This window comes from Falco biarmicus, chromosome 12 (assembly GCF_023638135.1).
Source record: "Falco biarmicus isolate bFalBia1 chromosome 12, bFalBia1.pri, whole genome shotgun sequence".
NCBI lineage: Eukaryota > Metazoa > Chordata > Aves > Falconiformes > Falconidae > Falco > Falco biarmicus.
Window position 1 is genome coordinate 20,394,777 of NC_079299.1, and position 16,147 is coordinate 20,410,923.

The 16,147-nt window shown below is 48.5% G+C and overlaps 1 protein-coding gene across 2 annotated transcripts in view; it reads left to right on the top strand.

The window, feature by feature from the left end:
* Positions 1 to 16,147, top strand: part of MDGA1 (MAM domain containing glycosylphosphatidylinositol anchor 1) — a 154,993-nt gene that overhangs the window by 36,679 nt on the left and 102,167 nt on the right. For both annotated transcript variants that reach the window (XM_056357701.1, XM_056357702.1), the window contains exons 2-3: positions 11,300 to 11,439; positions 14,224 to 14,398. In XM_056357701.1, the coding sequence (XP_056213676.1) occupies positions 11,300 to 11,439; positions 14,224 to 14,398 (315 nt within the window). The remainder of the gene's footprint in view (positions 1 to 11,299; positions 11,440 to 14,223; positions 14,399 to 16,147) is intronic.

A 16,147-nucleotide genomic window follows, 5' to 3' on the forward strand; every position in this document is an offset into this window, starting at 1 on the left:
TGTGCTGTTTGTAATTCTTCAGTTAGCTGTGTGTACTTCTTCCTTTTAGTTCTGTTTTCACCTGGTTGCAGGTCTTGCTATGACGTATCAGAAGGCTTCCACATCTGCATCGGCACTGCGTTATGCCAGTGGTGGCACTTCTTATAGGGCAGGATTTTTCTTCTGTCCTCTGCCCCTTCTTCCCTTCCCCTCTGCCTTTATTAGGTGAAGAGCAGAAGGGAGAGAAAACAAAGCTGACAGAGATAAATATGCCCTATGAATCAGAGCCTCTGGAAACGCTTCCATGGGTTAGTTACCTTCCTAGCCAGAGTGGGAGACTTGTACAAAATTTCCCTTGAACTGTTCTTTCCCATCCCTAGAAAAATGCCAAGGAACTTGGACGAGAGCATTTTAAATGGCATCTGTCTAGCACTCCTTTGTTGCCTATTTTGCTACAGCTAATTAAAAGAGAAAAGCCTTTTAATATTTAAGCACCATTAACTTGGCTGAATTATTAAATGTCAATTTGCATTATGTGCATAAAAGGATCAATAAACAATGAGTATAAAACAATGGAGGTGGCTGGGGTTAGAGAGATGTCAGCTCCTCTTATCAGAACCAGAGGGAATTGCTCGCTCGTCTGCCAGGTTATGGTTAGTAATTATTGGTACTCAAGAGGGAAAGAGCTAGGGACTTTCTAGGGTTTTGCACACCAAAGGCACTGCAGGGATGTAAAGGATGCTGTCAAGATAAAATATTACTTGGCTAGATTTCCAGGGGTGTCACACAGCCCCTGTTTCCTCAGCTTTGCTGACAATTTGTTGGCGTTCCCTTTCGGTGTTCTCTCTCTTCCTTTGGGGTGGAGTGAAGCTGTCATATTTGCTTCTCCCTCTCTAGGTTGTTTTGCTTGCTGGCGGTAGTTTTCAGTTCCTTGTGTTGGCAAAAAGGGATATGGGAGAAAATCCAGAGGAAAATGGGTTTTCTTGAGTAAATCCTTCAGTGTTGCTCAAGTTTTCTTTCTCCGCTCCCTGTGAATTTGAATTTTTAGTGCTGTGTTAGGCAGCCATGGAGGCTGAAGTTTGGCCTTGCATTGTAAGGCTCTGGACTGGAATTAGGTACGGATTGATCCCTGGCTGTACTTCAGGCTTCCCACCCGATGATGGACAAGCCATTTCATTTCTTTATCTTCCCCAGCTGGCAGTGTGCAGTAGCAGCATCTCCCCACCTACCAGCCCTGCTTGGGGGATACAAGCATCAGCGTTTTGTGAGAGCCTATATGAGAACCCATTTGAGCACAAAGACTTCTTTCCACTGAGAGGCTGTATCACTAGCAGCATCCCTTTAGCACCAGCATCACCCCTGTCTCTAATCCTGCTCTTGCCGGGAGCAGATAAGCACCCGGCAGCAGGGTGCCAAGTCTCAGCTGTCCCTTGGGTCCTTGGCATCTCTTCCAGGGTTGCCAGTGAGTGGTTGTGCTGGGGTTTGTGCCATGGTTGTCTGTCCCCCACCAAGTGGCTTGGAGCTGTGAGCTGATCTCGTGCAGCCACTGTGGTTTCATCCCCTGGGAGGTGACTTTGCTGCCAGGGACCTGGGGTGCCTGTGGGATGGGTACCTCTGTTCACAGAGCTGTGGACAGAGACAAGTCCCTGCTGCCTGCCACTTCTGAGTAGTGAAACTGGATTTTAGATGCTTGAATTAAGGGCAGTATTTGTACTTTTAGCTCTTTTTAACTACGATGAGAACAAAACAGGCTTTTCGGGAAATTTTATGTCAGTATCTTTCTTGTGGCTCTTGTCACCTTCTCCTGCAGTTACTTCCCCTCCATTTCACAATTGAAATAGCCTTTCGCTTTCTGTGGAAGCTGGGTATAGCGACAGGTAAACATGACCATTTGTGAAATCCTTCCTCTCCAGCATGGAGGGAATGTTTGCACTGCCATGGTGATGTGATTGCCCTCACATCCCCAGCTCCCTCCGAGCTGGCTGGCTGGAGTCCTGGAAGAGGTGGAGCTGTGACAGGTGAGAATTTAGCATGGATCAGTGCCTGAGTGTTTACCCAGCTTCTCAGACGGGCTCTGTGATCTGCACCGAGCTCTGTGCCTCTGTAAAAGCTCTTCTGACAACGATGGAGCTTCTTTGGTCACGTGGATGGGGGAGGTCTGCAGGAGAGCTGGGGCACCAGCTAGTCAAAGCCCCAAGTGCCTTGCTTTGCTAACCCCATGGCTGTGCACCCACTTTCTGGGGTGAGCAGCCCTGAGCGTACAACGTCCCCTTTGGTTCTCCATGTAGAGAGAAGTCCTCTCCTCTGGCAGGTCCTCCCTGCCAATCTTCCTGCTCACCAGCCCCAGTTTCCACCTTGGCATTGAAGAATTTGGACCGCAGGGTTTAGCATTTTGAAGGGCACCAGCTGGAGTTCCGTGAAAGTACTCCTCACCCAGTCTGTGTTAGTGTACTCTGATTGCAAACTGGTTTGGGTTTTGTTCTGGTCTATTGTTTTTAGTATACTTGGAGTTGGAGCTTGAATCTGTCTCTTTTCCTGTGTTTCCAGGGTAGGGTTTAGCATGTGTCTGTGAGTTTGGTGGAGTCTTCACCAGCAAAGTCTGGAGCATTACCCATGTGCCCTGCCAGCCAGAGAACTCAGTTTGACACCACTACCTCTGCCTTTCCTTATTTTTCATGATTCAGGAGCCACAGCTGCTGCCTGATGTTTTTTTCCCCTTTTGATATGAAAAGGAGCATGTAGTTATTCATTGATTAGAGTCCATGCACCTTTGCTGCTAATCTAGTCTACAGATGATTAACAAATTGACGTTTTTTTTTCTCTCTTTTGAAGGGATGAAGTGTCTGTGTTGTGCTCTCCTTTCATCTCCTATGTTAAATGGTCCAGGAGTGAAAAAACAGCTGAGTTTCAAAGTATGTTGATTTATACATCTGTGCACATGGACCTATGTTGAACAGACACTATTGTACCAAAGTGTCTTAAAGTATAAAGAGGGAAGTGGAACAAGCAGCAGCAATGCTGACTTTGGGAATGAGCTGATCTTTAATTCAGGGTTAAGAGGAGAGAGGTAGAACCCTTGGGATCATTTGAGCAAAGCCCATTTGCCTGCAAAAGTTATTAGCAGCAGATCCTGGGGATGCCACGTGTTGGGCTTTGATACCTGTGCTGACAGGCTGCAGCATGCCTGTGAAAGGCAGTTTTCCTGGTTGAGTGGGGATGTCACCTTCAGTGGCTCCTGTGTGCTGTGACAGAGGAGCAAAAACGGAGAGCAGAAGCATGAGATCATAAGGAGCAGCTGACTTGCATCTCTGTCGGAGCCAGCCTTGGCCCTCCTGTGAACTGGCTGCTCAGAGGCTCCTGGTGATGGGCACACTGAAAGCTGAGGGCACGAGGGCTTACAAAAAAAGCAGGAGGGTCAGCAGGCTTTCTGAATGCCCATAACTGTTCATTCCCCTTCACTGGGTGGTGGGTGCGTGGAGCAGCTGGATTTTGACTCAGGGCACTGAAGACCTGGTGGGAGTTTCCATAAGAAAGCAAGGGATCAAACCTGCCAAGGAGCCTGGTGCTGGCCTGTCTTCTGGGGACTGTTCCTGCAGTGCATTGGCAGGATAAGCCATGTCCAGTTGAGTTCCTGTCTTTGTAGACCTCTTTTTCTCTGGCTGGACCATTTAATTTCTGGGTATTTGACCAGCTGATAAACAAGTCAGTCTGTCAGTGGTCTCTAGAATAGAGGATGCCTGATTTTTCCCCCAAGCTGCTTGCCTCATTTGTGTTTTCCCCTAAAATGCTTAGGAGCTTTAAGTAGCAGCCAGGCAAGAAATGGCTTTTTAAGTGCAATGCTTTGAGCACTCAGCTTGGCAGGATCACCTCACCCGAGTATGGCTCTGTGGCTCATTGGGTTTTGCAGCAAGATTTAGAGATACAGCTCAGGCTCTGAAGCTGGCACAGTGAGGAGTTGGTTGGGAAAGATAATCAAGTCTCTTCTGTGGCCATTACGAGGCAGACACGCTTTTTTGTCTTACCTAACCAAAGCTGGAAGCTTCCAGGACAGTATCGCTGAGGCGCAGGCTCTGACTGCTACCATATCTGAAACTCCTAAAGATTTGAAGACAACCGGCTTCACATTGCTGGCGTTGAGTCATCTAGACAAATTCAACTCAGGCATATGAGTTAGGCAGTGATACAAAGTTTATGCCACCACAATGTTGGGTGTGTAACAACTGTAAAAATTGCGCTCTGCTGCTTGACACTGCAGTTAGGTGGACCTATGCAGGAAAAATTTGGGAACATCTAAGAAATCTAGTGAGCTGCTGCAGGCAGTGAAGTTGGGGATTGGGGAGTGACGGGGGGGTCAGTGATGATCTAGTGACTGATACTTTAGTAAAGCACACAACACCTCTTTAGTTTTAAATTGAACGAAGGTCTCAGGAGCAGGTGTTGCAGTCGCTGGGGGGTGTACCTACTATTCATGACATCTCACATGATTTTGCTGCTGGCATTTTTCTAAAAGAAACAAAATTATAGAGGTGCTTCAAGGAAATGACATTGATTAACCAAAAAGTTATTTTAAGACCATGCAAATCATCTGGCTGAGCTTTGCAAAAGGAAATTCTTTCTGGAGATGCAATCAGGCAGAGATATAAAGACGTAGTCTTGGTCTCTTCCAAGCAAAAAAAAAAAAAAAAAATCCCATGCTATTTTAAGTAGCCAAGTTTCATGCTCTGTGATTACTTTCCACAGCTCTGTCATTTCTCTGTGACTTTCCAATTGAAAATTATATTCTTCTCTTCTTGCTCGAGAGTGCTATGGAGTGTTGTGTGGGGTTAGAGACGTGGTTGCTTTGCATATCGGAAGTGGCTGTGTTTCTTCTGTGGGTGGATTGATGTTTGTGTTTTAATCATGATCAATGTACAAATACCAAAGGAGTCAAGAGACATTTTGCTGCTGAAATATAACATGTTCCCTGCCACAAATTTAGGCCAGGAGTATAGTAAACAGTTTTGTGTTTGTTTTTTTTTTTTTTTTGAGTACATGGTTTGGGCTGCAGAGAGAACGCTAATGCATGGGAGCAAAAGAACCTCCGTGGAGGTCTGTCTTGCTCAGGGTTGTAACTGTTAAGATCAGCATGCAGAGAGGTCTACCTGATGGTTTTTGCTTTAGGACAGCCTTGTGGTAGCGCAGAGCTGCCCAGGCAGCATGCTGTGTTGGAAGAGTCGACAGGAAGAGCCTGGCCAAGAGAGAAATCCAAGGAGTGGGAGGAAACCGATGGATGCTCTTTGCTCCTCAGCTATCCCTGGGGGCTTCTGCATTGCCTCCCTCTTGCTATGGGACTAGCCTTGGCCTTGTCTTAGAAGTTGGAGCCTAATCAGGCTAAACTGTACCAGGCAGCTCGAGCTGGGGAAGGTCCCTGCAGGGGCTGTGCACCCTTGGCCATTGTGCTGGGCAAAGAGGCTGGGAGGGACTGGAGTGCAGGGGAGACCCCCAAGCAAGCAGCCAGGGAACATGTTCAGAAGGTGAGGGTGGTGGGGGTTCCCCTGGGCAGGCTGTGCAAAGATGTCCAGTGCCTGAGCTGGATTACGCCCACCCACTGCCATCTCTGCTCCCTCTGCTGTTGTGCTGGCCTTAACTGCCGATAGTACGGGCAGTCTTTCTTCAGCCATTAATACACTATTGATCCACAGTCCTGCTGACAGTGTTAATGGACACTGATTGTGTATTATTATTTCCATAATCGTCCTCAAGCTGGAGTGAATTTTCCTGTTCGAATGGCCCATCAATATCATGCCCTGCATTGTGGGCTGGAGCTAGCCTGGTTAATTTGTTTTGTCGAAAGTTTCAGCAAAGCCTGTGGTCTTCATCCACAGCAGAGCGATCAATGAGACCAGCTGAATAGTGATGGAGCACACAACAAGGCAGCTGCCATCCCCTCCCAGAGTGGGTATGAGCAGGGAGTTTTGTTTGACCGTCAGGGTGCTGCCTCTGCAGACCCTTCCCATCCTACTAGACCTTCCTTGCTCCTGCTGAGTGTTACTAGCACATCTCCCGCCTTTACGTGTGTACTGGCTTCTCTTTCTGCTCTGCTAAGGGGACATGACCCCTTCCTCAAAGGTCTTTGTGTCTGCATGCCCCTGCTGTTCAAGCAGTTGTGCATGGCATGAACAGATGGGGTAAAATGCTAACTAAAGCAGTGGCTTGAAGACATGAGATGCTCCCTGGGTGCTTTGCCATGCAGGGTCGGTAACTAATCTTGCTGCAGGCAATTCCACCCATGGGCAGGCGGTTACTGAGAGTGGCTGTTCAGCAAGGAATGCCACTTGCGGATTTCCGTAATGAAATGCTAGTTTGACACCATGTGCTCCATAAACACTGTATTTTTCCCATTTCTGGGAACTCCCTTCAAGCCACTTGCTCAGGACTGGAAGGCTGAGGGAAAGACACAGGCAGGTTCTTGAGAGGCTTAAGCAGCAGATTAGCAGCTGGTGCCCCCACCTCTTGCTCCCATGTAACTGAGCGAGGTGAGTCTAAGGAGCCTGTGGACAGGGATGGGGAAGGACCCTGGCTCCTTTGCCTAGCTTATGTGCAGAAGAGGCTGAAATACAATGACAGCAGATGTATGGGAGGGCATCGGCTCGCAAAGCAGGGTGGTAGTTTAAGCCTGAGGAAGAGGGAAGGCTCCAGGTGCAGCTTCCCTCTGTTCCCACCCTGCAGGAAGGTGGTAGCGCAGGGGGGTGGATTCAGTGTCCCTGTGTGTGTAGCTGCAGGTATTGGGCCAGCAGCTTTGGAGATGAATGGGCTTCGCCCTTGAGACCATCTGCAGGGCACGTGCAGGTGGCAGAGGTGGTGGTGGGGCCGTCTAACAGTGATGGCTGGTGTTAGCCTGCTGGGAAGGCTGCAGTGAAGTGCAGTTGATGCTGTGCTGCAAAAGGGGTGAGCAGCCCCTGTGTCAGCCCTGCTGACTGTGACTGAGGGAGTGTCCGTGCAGTATCTGTCACTCACCACCCTCTCTGTGAGCGGAGTTGTCATCGTTGCCATTGTAGCAATGGGATCTCAGGCTCAAAAAGATGAGTGGCTAGACCTGTGAACCAAATACGGATTACTCAGTTCTCTCCAAAAGACCATTTCTCTCTCCTTTTCTGCATTTTAATCATATTAGCAACCTTTAAGCACCAAGAGTCTCATAAACTTTCCAGATTATGGTAATAATAACATCGTACAGTACACTGCACTGGGAATAAAGTTATTTTACCCACTCCAATTTCCTTTTGTTTTAATGTGAAATATATCAAGTGAAAGCGTAGCAGGAAATCTCAGTGCAGAGGCCAAACGCATTGCAAGCCAGCCCTTTCCCAAGGAAGGACCTAAAGCTGCAGGTTCAGAGTCTGATTTTTTTGCCTTGTAAAACATCTGGCACTCAATATTTGGCTGGCCTTGTTTCTCTGGAGGGTTTTGTATTGGGAGCCTTCCCTAAGCTGATCTCTTACCTGGACGTGGAATGGAAGCGATGATGCATCTGCCCCTCAAAATGTTGGGAAAAAGGGTGAGGAACAACCTGTCCCCTCCTCCCCCGTAGAGGTCATCAGAGGTCTTCCTTGGACCTCTGCCTTGGGGTTTGTCAGCCTGAGGAGAGGGACTCTGCCCCAGCAGGACTTAACAGGGCAGGTTGTATCTGTGCAAGAGTTGTTCTTCGTGGAGCACTGCTGGGAATGGCTGAGATTACTGCTCCGTCTCCAGCACCTGGCCTCCTGCTCCAGCCTTTCTTTCCCCTCCTAAGGGGGCCTTCTGTGAAACTGTTTACCCTGACAGGCATGATCCTGCCATCCTGTCGTGCTGGCAGCGTGCAAACAGTCAGCAAGCTGAAATCCTCCAGGAGACCTGGGATGATGTCAAACAATAATGTATTCTTTCTGTTCAAGCACATTAAAAGTGCAATTAATCCTCACAATCTCTCTGCCCATCTGTAATACGGCATGAGGTGACTTTCCCAGCTTCTGTGTGCTGTGGCAGGCTGAGCTTGGAACAGAGACCTTCCTGAGTCTCATCTTGTGATTTAATGCAATCCTATAAGAGCTGGATTGCGTTGTTGCTCAGCCCCCACCGCTTCACTAATGTCAAGTTGTAACCAAAGGCAAAGTTTCTCAGACTCTTATGCCATCTATCTGAGTGCTTTTCTTTCCAAGACAACCCCAGGCTTTCTAAGCTCCCTTTTGAGAGATCTGGGTTTGTGTGGCGTTTAAGACATGAAAAAATGGTTGTTGTTCTGTTGGGAACCTGGTGCTGTAATAGCAAGAGAGATGTTACAGCTTAAGCAGTGGGGGATTCACTTAAAGTGATGCTCCTTTCCAATGAATATAGCTGAAAGATTTAGTGATGGTAACACAAACAAGTTAAGACACCTATGAACAAAGCTGGATGTGCGCACCCTTGCTTGTAAGCTTCATTACAGTTCAGAGAGAACTTTGGAGAAGGGGATAAAATTATTGAAGGACACAGGGTTTATCCCTAGAGTTGTCATTTTGCTGTAGACTAGTGCCATAGAATGCTTTGTAGTGCCAAAAAAGGATTAGTTGAAATGTTTCTATCAAACTCAGAGAGACACCAGCAAATTACCACAAGGTATTTTGGCACCAGAATAGTTGCACAGACCCCCTCTAATCTTGTATTACTGTACCTAATGATTTTGCTGTGGAAATTCCCCATGTGGAACTGCCTTCAGGCAAGTGGCAGGAAAGAGTTACACGGGCCAGGTGACATGGAAGTGGGGTGGCCAAAGGGAAAAGAGTGGAAGTTGAAAGAGTTGCATGTATACCATGTGGAATACAGCAGTGCAACCTAAGGAAACATTTAACTGGGAACTAGAGCTGCAGATAAATATTCTGATTCTCCATGGGGTTGCTGGATGTGAGTTTTTGCAGCAAGGTCATTTTTGCAAAGGCAGAATAGAGCCACCAGCTGGCAAATGCAGCCTAGAGAGTGTGAAGAGGGGTTACCAGAGCTTTGCTGCTGCAGAGTGCCAGGACCCCACTGAAATACAGGCAGCACAGGTCAGGGATGGGGGGGGATATGGTACAGGATGGGAAGGGACAGGGTCTCTCTTTTAATCGTAGGGCAGGGATTCTTCAGCATCACAGCCTGGGGCTCGGCACTTTAGGTGATGCTCTGCAGTGCACATGTGGTTAAAGGTGTGATGGCAGGTCTGCAGAGGAGCGATCTGAGGGCTGAAACAGCACCAGAGACTGTCATTTGGATTAAGATATACTGGCAAAGGTTATATAGGCTTCTGAATTACTCCTCTGCCACTGTTCGCTTGACAAGCATCCATGATGTCTTTTCCTGGTAAGTCACTATTTTACTTAGTGTATTTACATATCTGTATGCATATCCATACATGTATGTATATACAAACACACAGATGTATATAAGCACATCTATAGGTTTCTGCTTTTTCCTGGATTCAACAAGACTCTTCTGCCATCCAGGCAGGGGAAGGTCACTCATCTGCTCAGTCATATCAGTGAAGGTTTGACAGTTGGTTTCAGCGTTCCGTGGTGCTCGAGCCATGGCCAGCACATTCCTGGGAGCCCTGCAGAGGGGGAAGATAGGAGAGGCTGAGGGATTCATCTGGGTTTGTGACATCATATTATTCAAATACACATGTTGCTCCTATTAGTCAATGGTTTGGATAGTAATAATGTTTTCAACAAAGTGCCACCATGCTGGAAAGGCAGAAGAGATGGAAAAAGAAGAGGTAGCTTGCTGTATGTGCAGTGCTGCTGCCTGGGTGCTGAGCGGCTGTGGCAAGGCTGTGGAGCTCTGGCGGCACCACTAGCCCCATGTCCACCCATGTGTCACTGCTGCATGGTCAGTGCATTGTGGTGACACCAGTTTATAAAGACTGACCTCAAAGGCAGATCCTCTCCAGTGCCGGAGCTCAGCTTGCCCTAGGTCTGTGCTGCTGGTGGGTTAAACCAGCGTGAATCTGAGCACTTCCCTTGCCCAGGTGATTAGATATAGAACATTTTGGTTATGCCAAATGAATGGAAAAAAAAAAAAAGTGGTCTTTGAAGCTCAACTAACCTTGAGGAAAAAGTGGATGCTCAGTTCAGCTTTAACAGGTTGTGCAAAATCCACGCTTGTTTCAGAAGGCTCGCCAAGGCTCATTGCTTTGACTTCCTTGATCATCTCTTCAGTGGTTTGTTTGTTTGTGTTGTATTTCACTAATGGGAGCTCGGGCTGTGACTCCAGTCACCTGGAAGCATTGTAGTAAGGTGGGGAAGTATCCTGGGGGACTGTCACTGAGGCACTAATTCTTAGACACATTTGTGGGTTTCTCTTCCTTGAAGTGCAGCTGAAGTTTTTCCACTCAAACAAGCACAGGTGTCCTCTTGGGCTGTGCAGGTACCTTGAGTACATCTCAGCTGCTTCAGTGACCACACAAACACTTTTGGAGTAGGGAGCAGAGGGCTCTGCACAGAACTCCAGAGCTGAGGCTTTTTTCTTTATAAAAACCTGTTCTCCGAGAGCTTGTCTCTCTCTGCTGCTCATCAGGGCTACAGTGGGACAAAGCTGCTGTTTGGGATCATGACGTTTTTAAACTTTGTTCTGGGAACTTTCTTTCCACGTATTTTTCCACTACACTGTTCTTTTGTTGTCCTGGCCAGACTGGCAGTAACTGGTCTTCACTTGGAGCCTTAACTGGAGAGATCCCTGGAGATTACAAGTCCTGCAGAGGCTGTTTCCTGCGGCTCATGGCTGAGACAGGTTGCTGTGTAATTTGGGAAAGACTTGTTTTTCCTGCAGTGCTTGCTGTGCCTGCTCTAGGGACGTGCACGGAAAGCTGTACAGATCTTGAAGGCCCTTTCTGACTCTGCTTGGTAATTATCCCAGCCCCCTGCAAGGTAAATCATAGTAATCAGGCCTGGATTGGATAGGTGTAGAACACTTGCGATTTGACCAGGTTCTTGCTTTAACCACTTGCCTCTCTGGGAGAGAAGAGAACAGGGAATTTTTGGTACTCAGCCCATGCAGGTGGGTACCCTCAGAAAGCTGCATATTCTGCTTTTCAGTGCCTAGAGCTGCGCATCCTAACAGGACCAAAAGTTTTAAAATAGCAGTTGATACCAGCTGCCTGGGGGATGGGGAAAATTGCTCTATTTTCTACCTCCTGAGACCTTTGTGTCTCATACCCAGCACTGTCCAGCCCTTCCCTTCTGCGGCTGAAGAGGTGGCTCTTCCACCCTGCTGTGGGAGCACCACCCTGGGCAGTGACCGTAAGGGGCTGTGCTGCTTGTTTCCCTCTTTACCTCTTCTTTCCTCTCTGCAGCTCCTGCTCAGGCCCAAATCATCCATGCTGGGCAGGCGTGTGTGGTGAAGGAGGACAACATCAGTGAACGTGTTTACACAATTCGGGAGGGGGACACGCTGGTCCTGCAGTGTCTGGTCACAGGACACCCCCGGCCACAGGTGAGCTTTTGGTTTTGCCTGTCATCCATGCTCCCCATGGTAGTCTTTGTAGTCTCGATGTAGAGGAGAATTGTAGGCAGCAGGGTGCCCAGCTTTCTCCTACATGCTGGAGTCAGGTAGGGGTGCCCATAGTGCAAGTGCTAGCTTGGTAAGCTGTGAAGCATCTATCCTTGCTTTCATGGAAAGCAGTCCACAAATCTTTGCAGGAGCCTACACAGACCTTCTAGTGGTCTTCGGTATGTGAAGTCCCCCAAAAAACTGAAAGCCCAAACTGAATCCATTACACAAATCACCCTCAAATCTTTAACCCTCTTACTACAAAGCAGGAACAGCCTGAACAGGCTAGAGGATGCTTCCTGCATGTGCTGGCCATAGGAGTTGGTCCTTCATGGTCCATCAGTCTCTCAGCTTCTCTGAATGTACAGCCAAGAGGAACCTGCTTGGGGAAGTTTGGGAGGTTGGTTGTAGGTCACTTCGCTGAGCCCCATGCAGAGCCCTTGCCACCCACCAGCGGCAGGTTCAGACTTGCAGTGGGGGATATATCCATGCTGTGGTCAAAGACACAGTTCAGTGGAGAGGTACGGAGCTGAGCTTGTCTAACTGCTCTAGTCCTTCCCCAGGGTCCCTAGAGGACTGCACAGCCTCAAGCCCCCTGCAGCCACCTCCCCCACCCTTCAGATACTCAAGCAGGCTGGCTCAAGAGTGGGGGCAATGTCTCTGGAGATACTGGACCACAGCATGGGTCTGCCCGCTCTGGGACAGAGCGTGGTACGGGTGGCGGCTGGTGCATACAGCACAGCTAGGTGTGCCAGAATACACTCAAGGGAGCCAAGTATGATATTTGTGCCTTCTTGCCCCCCTTCCCCGGTCCTAGTGAAAGCTATTTGTGCTGAGAAGCCATGCATGTGCATACACCTATCAGTGCCTCCGTAGACTTGCTTGTGAGTAGCTACTTGGCCAAGAGGCTGTAACATACAACAAAGGAGAGGGAGACTCAGCCAGCAGGATTTGAAATGGTTTATCCATCAAAGCATATCCTGGAAACAATGAAAATGAAGCTATCTGAGCCAAGCCAGCAAAAATGACCAGCCTAGGCTTGTGACAGTGATGGGCAGATGATAGCTGTGCATGTCAGAAATGAGGAAGATGGTAGGGCTGGCCCTGCCTAAGGATGTTAAATGTGTGGGAAGATGCTGGCAGGTTGCATGGAGTGGAGCCTGAGTAGCCAGAGAGATTGCTGGAGCAGAGTCTGATGCAGACAGCATGCCTGGTGGGCAACGTTGTGGCTTGTCATTGCCTGGATATGCACAAGGGGACACCAGAGCATGGAACCGGACATGACTGGAGATGCTGGAACCCATGCAGATACAATGTGGCATGTGCCCTTTCTCTGCCTTCCCCCCTGATGGATAGATTTCTTCCCTAGCTAAGCTCATATCCTAACGTTTGTTTAATCTTTTTTCCCTTCTATCAGCCAGTCATTAAAGTATGAAAATGTGGCCAAAATACTTAAATGAAACTGAAATTGGAAAGATTAAGGAGCTGGCTGAAGTGTCCTTGCAAACAAAGACTCTGAGAGTCCCAGGGTCCTCAGACAATTTCCTAATAAGCCTGCAAAGGTTAAATAAATCCATGGTCATTAGCTCTGAAAATCTGCTCAGCCTACTGCTCTGGGAGTGGAATGTAGACACCCCTGTTCTTTCCAGAGCATCAGCATCAATCAGGTGATGGCAGTGAACTTGAGGCAAAGTCTGGCACAGTGGTCAAGGTACCTGGTCCATCTTATTTGTGGCCAATGCCAAATGAAAGTTTGTCTTCTTTCTGTTGGCTGATCCTGCTGGACCTCAGTCCCAGAGTCTAGATGGGCACCAGTCAGCACCCTTTAGAAAGGAGGCTGCAGACAGAGGAAACCAATGGGCTGAGAAAAGCCCTCTCTCCGGCGCATTGTCTGGACTGCAGAAAACAAGGGGGAAGCTTGTACTGCCACTGCTAGGGCTGTACCTCATTCCAGATGTAAGAATAACAGTCTTTAGGAGCACTGTCCTTTTGCCACCATTCACCATGAAATACCACGCAGCTCTGTTGCCCCCGCAAGCCAGGATCTTAAGATATGTAACATAAAGACAAAAAATGCAAGATAGCTTGAAATCTAATGGGATTTTTTCTTTCTTTCTCTGTATCTTTAAAATCAAAGTAAAAGCCTGCAAAAGGATGACCTATAAAAATAACATACACAGAGGTTCCCTGAGGGAAAGGGGCAAGAGCCACATAGCAACTGCATTTTCTCACTCTTACTTGGAAAAGCAAACAGCAGAGGTAGCCTCGCTGTCCAGAGAAAGATGAGAGAGTGTTGACTGCAATAAAAGGTTTGTAGCTGTGAGCTGATGTCTGCTGTAGCTTCGTGGCCTGCCAGCCACATGAGGTCCCAGGGCTTAATGGTGAAAGTCCTGTGCCGTGCGGATAGTGGTATAAAACTAACCAAACTGCTGGGTGTACAGGACCAGAGCAGGAGTGGTAAATACATAGCGTGTGTCTGGGTGAACTTAGGAGTTACGCTGGACACTCAGACACGGGGACTGGTGATGGACGAGGATCAGCAGCTGGTCTACTGAGACATACTGAGATCAGTAGGTGAACTTTGGTAAGTTCTGATGGTGCTGTAGGGCTTATTTTTGAGAGTGGCTAGGAAGGATGGGGAGGAGAGGTGAAGGGAGCACTGCTGTCCCTTGGCATCTCTAGTTTGGGTCACTGCTTGTTTGTATTCCTCTTGTTCTTCTCGTGCAGGTGAGATGGACCAAAACTGCTGGCAGCGCGTCGGACAAATTCCAAGAGACGTCAGTGCTTAACGAGACACTTCGGATTGAGAAGATCCAAAGGCTGCAGGGGGGCCGCTATTACTGTAAAGCAGAAAATGGGGTTGGGGTCCCTGCCATCAAGTCCATTCGAGTAGATGTGCAGTGTAAGTCATTTAGCGGCAACCCATTCCTTCCCACAGTTCTACTGCATGTCTCTGCCTTGCTGCGGGGCTGGTAGGGAGCTGCATTGCCCTAGGACCGTGCGCACCTGATCCAGGAGCAAAGGGACTGGAGTAGTGTCCCCAGGGTCCATTTTCCCTGGGAGATTAGATCCATCCAGAAAAAGATAGCTCTGGCTGTCCATGTGAGTCATTCTTATCTAGGTGCTGTGATGTCTGTCACCGCCAGGGATCCCTAGCACTTGTCTGGGATGTAGCACTGTAGATGACTTCCACTTTCTTTGTCTTCATTTTGAAACTGGCAATGTGTGAAGCAAACCAGTGCTTCTTGAAATTGGTAGTGCCTCAGATGCTTGAAGCATTCCTGAAACCAGTGCCTTGCCCCCAGCATTGCTACCTCTGTAGCATGGGGGAAACAGAGCAGAAGACTCTGGGATGCACCTGAGGAGGCTGAGCTGTGAAGGGGTGAACGTGAAGCAATCTGTGAGGACCCCTTGACATCAGTGTCTCAGTGTTTCTCTGGCTGGTTGCACTGCCCATCCTTCTTGTGTCCTGGAGATGTTGTTAGTGGTTCTCCACCTTGGGCCCCAAGTTTTGAAGGCTTCTCATGCTGGCTTAATGTTGTTTATTCTTCGGCTGCTGTGGGAAAAAGGGAGGGAAATGAAACATCCCATAACCCCCCTATGGGAGGAATCCAAGATGTAAGGTCTAGGCAACTTTTGAAGAGATTTGCTTTCTTGGGGAAGATGACCATTCTTCTCATTGTCCTCAGCTATCCACTATTCCAGTTTTCTCCAACCCAAGTAACATCAAATCCCTTTCATCATTCATATCTCCTGAGAAGGCCTAGCCAGCAAGAGTTGACGCTAAAAAGATGTAAAGTGGGATAAAGCAACTGGAACCGCCCCTGAACCTGTCACCATCTGTTCCCACACTGCTTCTAGCAAGACAGCCTTCTGTGCTGAGGTGCATGGTGGTTATCTCCGAGGAGCAACCTCAGGCTGCAGAACTCCAGTGCCTGTCTGGAGTCTGGGCAGAGCTGTGCGAACAGCAGCTGCTGCCTGACAGCTTCTTTTTAGCCCTACGGTGATGTGACCCTCACAAAGTGTGCCATAGACTTGAATGTCTTCAGGCTTTGGCAGGTTCATGGTCTGCAGTTGTGGTATATAGCTTGGAGCAGCTCCCATCTCTGTTCCTTCCGTGCCCTGCCCTGCATTGGAGTAGTGCAGTGTGAGCACCATCCTACAGGCTGGGAAAACAGATTGTTTAATGAGCAGCCTCTTTGGATAGGATGAGCATTTCTTCGTGGGCACCACATAGTTTTGTTTCAATGAGTTCTGACACCCGTGTAGATCTGCTTGGCTTCTCTGCCCGTTTCTTCTACATGTGGTGGAGGCATATGGTGACTCTCTGTTGCAAAGGGGACTTGCTTTTCTCAAGCCTCGGTATGACACTTTGCCAAGGCCTGTGTCTCTAGGAACAGGACTGCGGCATGAATCTCTTTCTGCCCGAAGGGTGCTCCCTTTACTTCTGGGGTGCAGGCTGGAGCTAGAGTGATGTAGTGTCCCGTGGTCCCTCGTGCAGCTCTGACCTGTAGAACTATGGGGCTAATAGGGTGGCCAAGGGCTTTCTCATACTAACATCTACTCTGCAGATGGACTTGGTAATGTACCTCTGTTCTGCTCACTTGTTTTTTTGGGAGGAGAGACTATTTTCTGCTAGTATTTGCAGTAG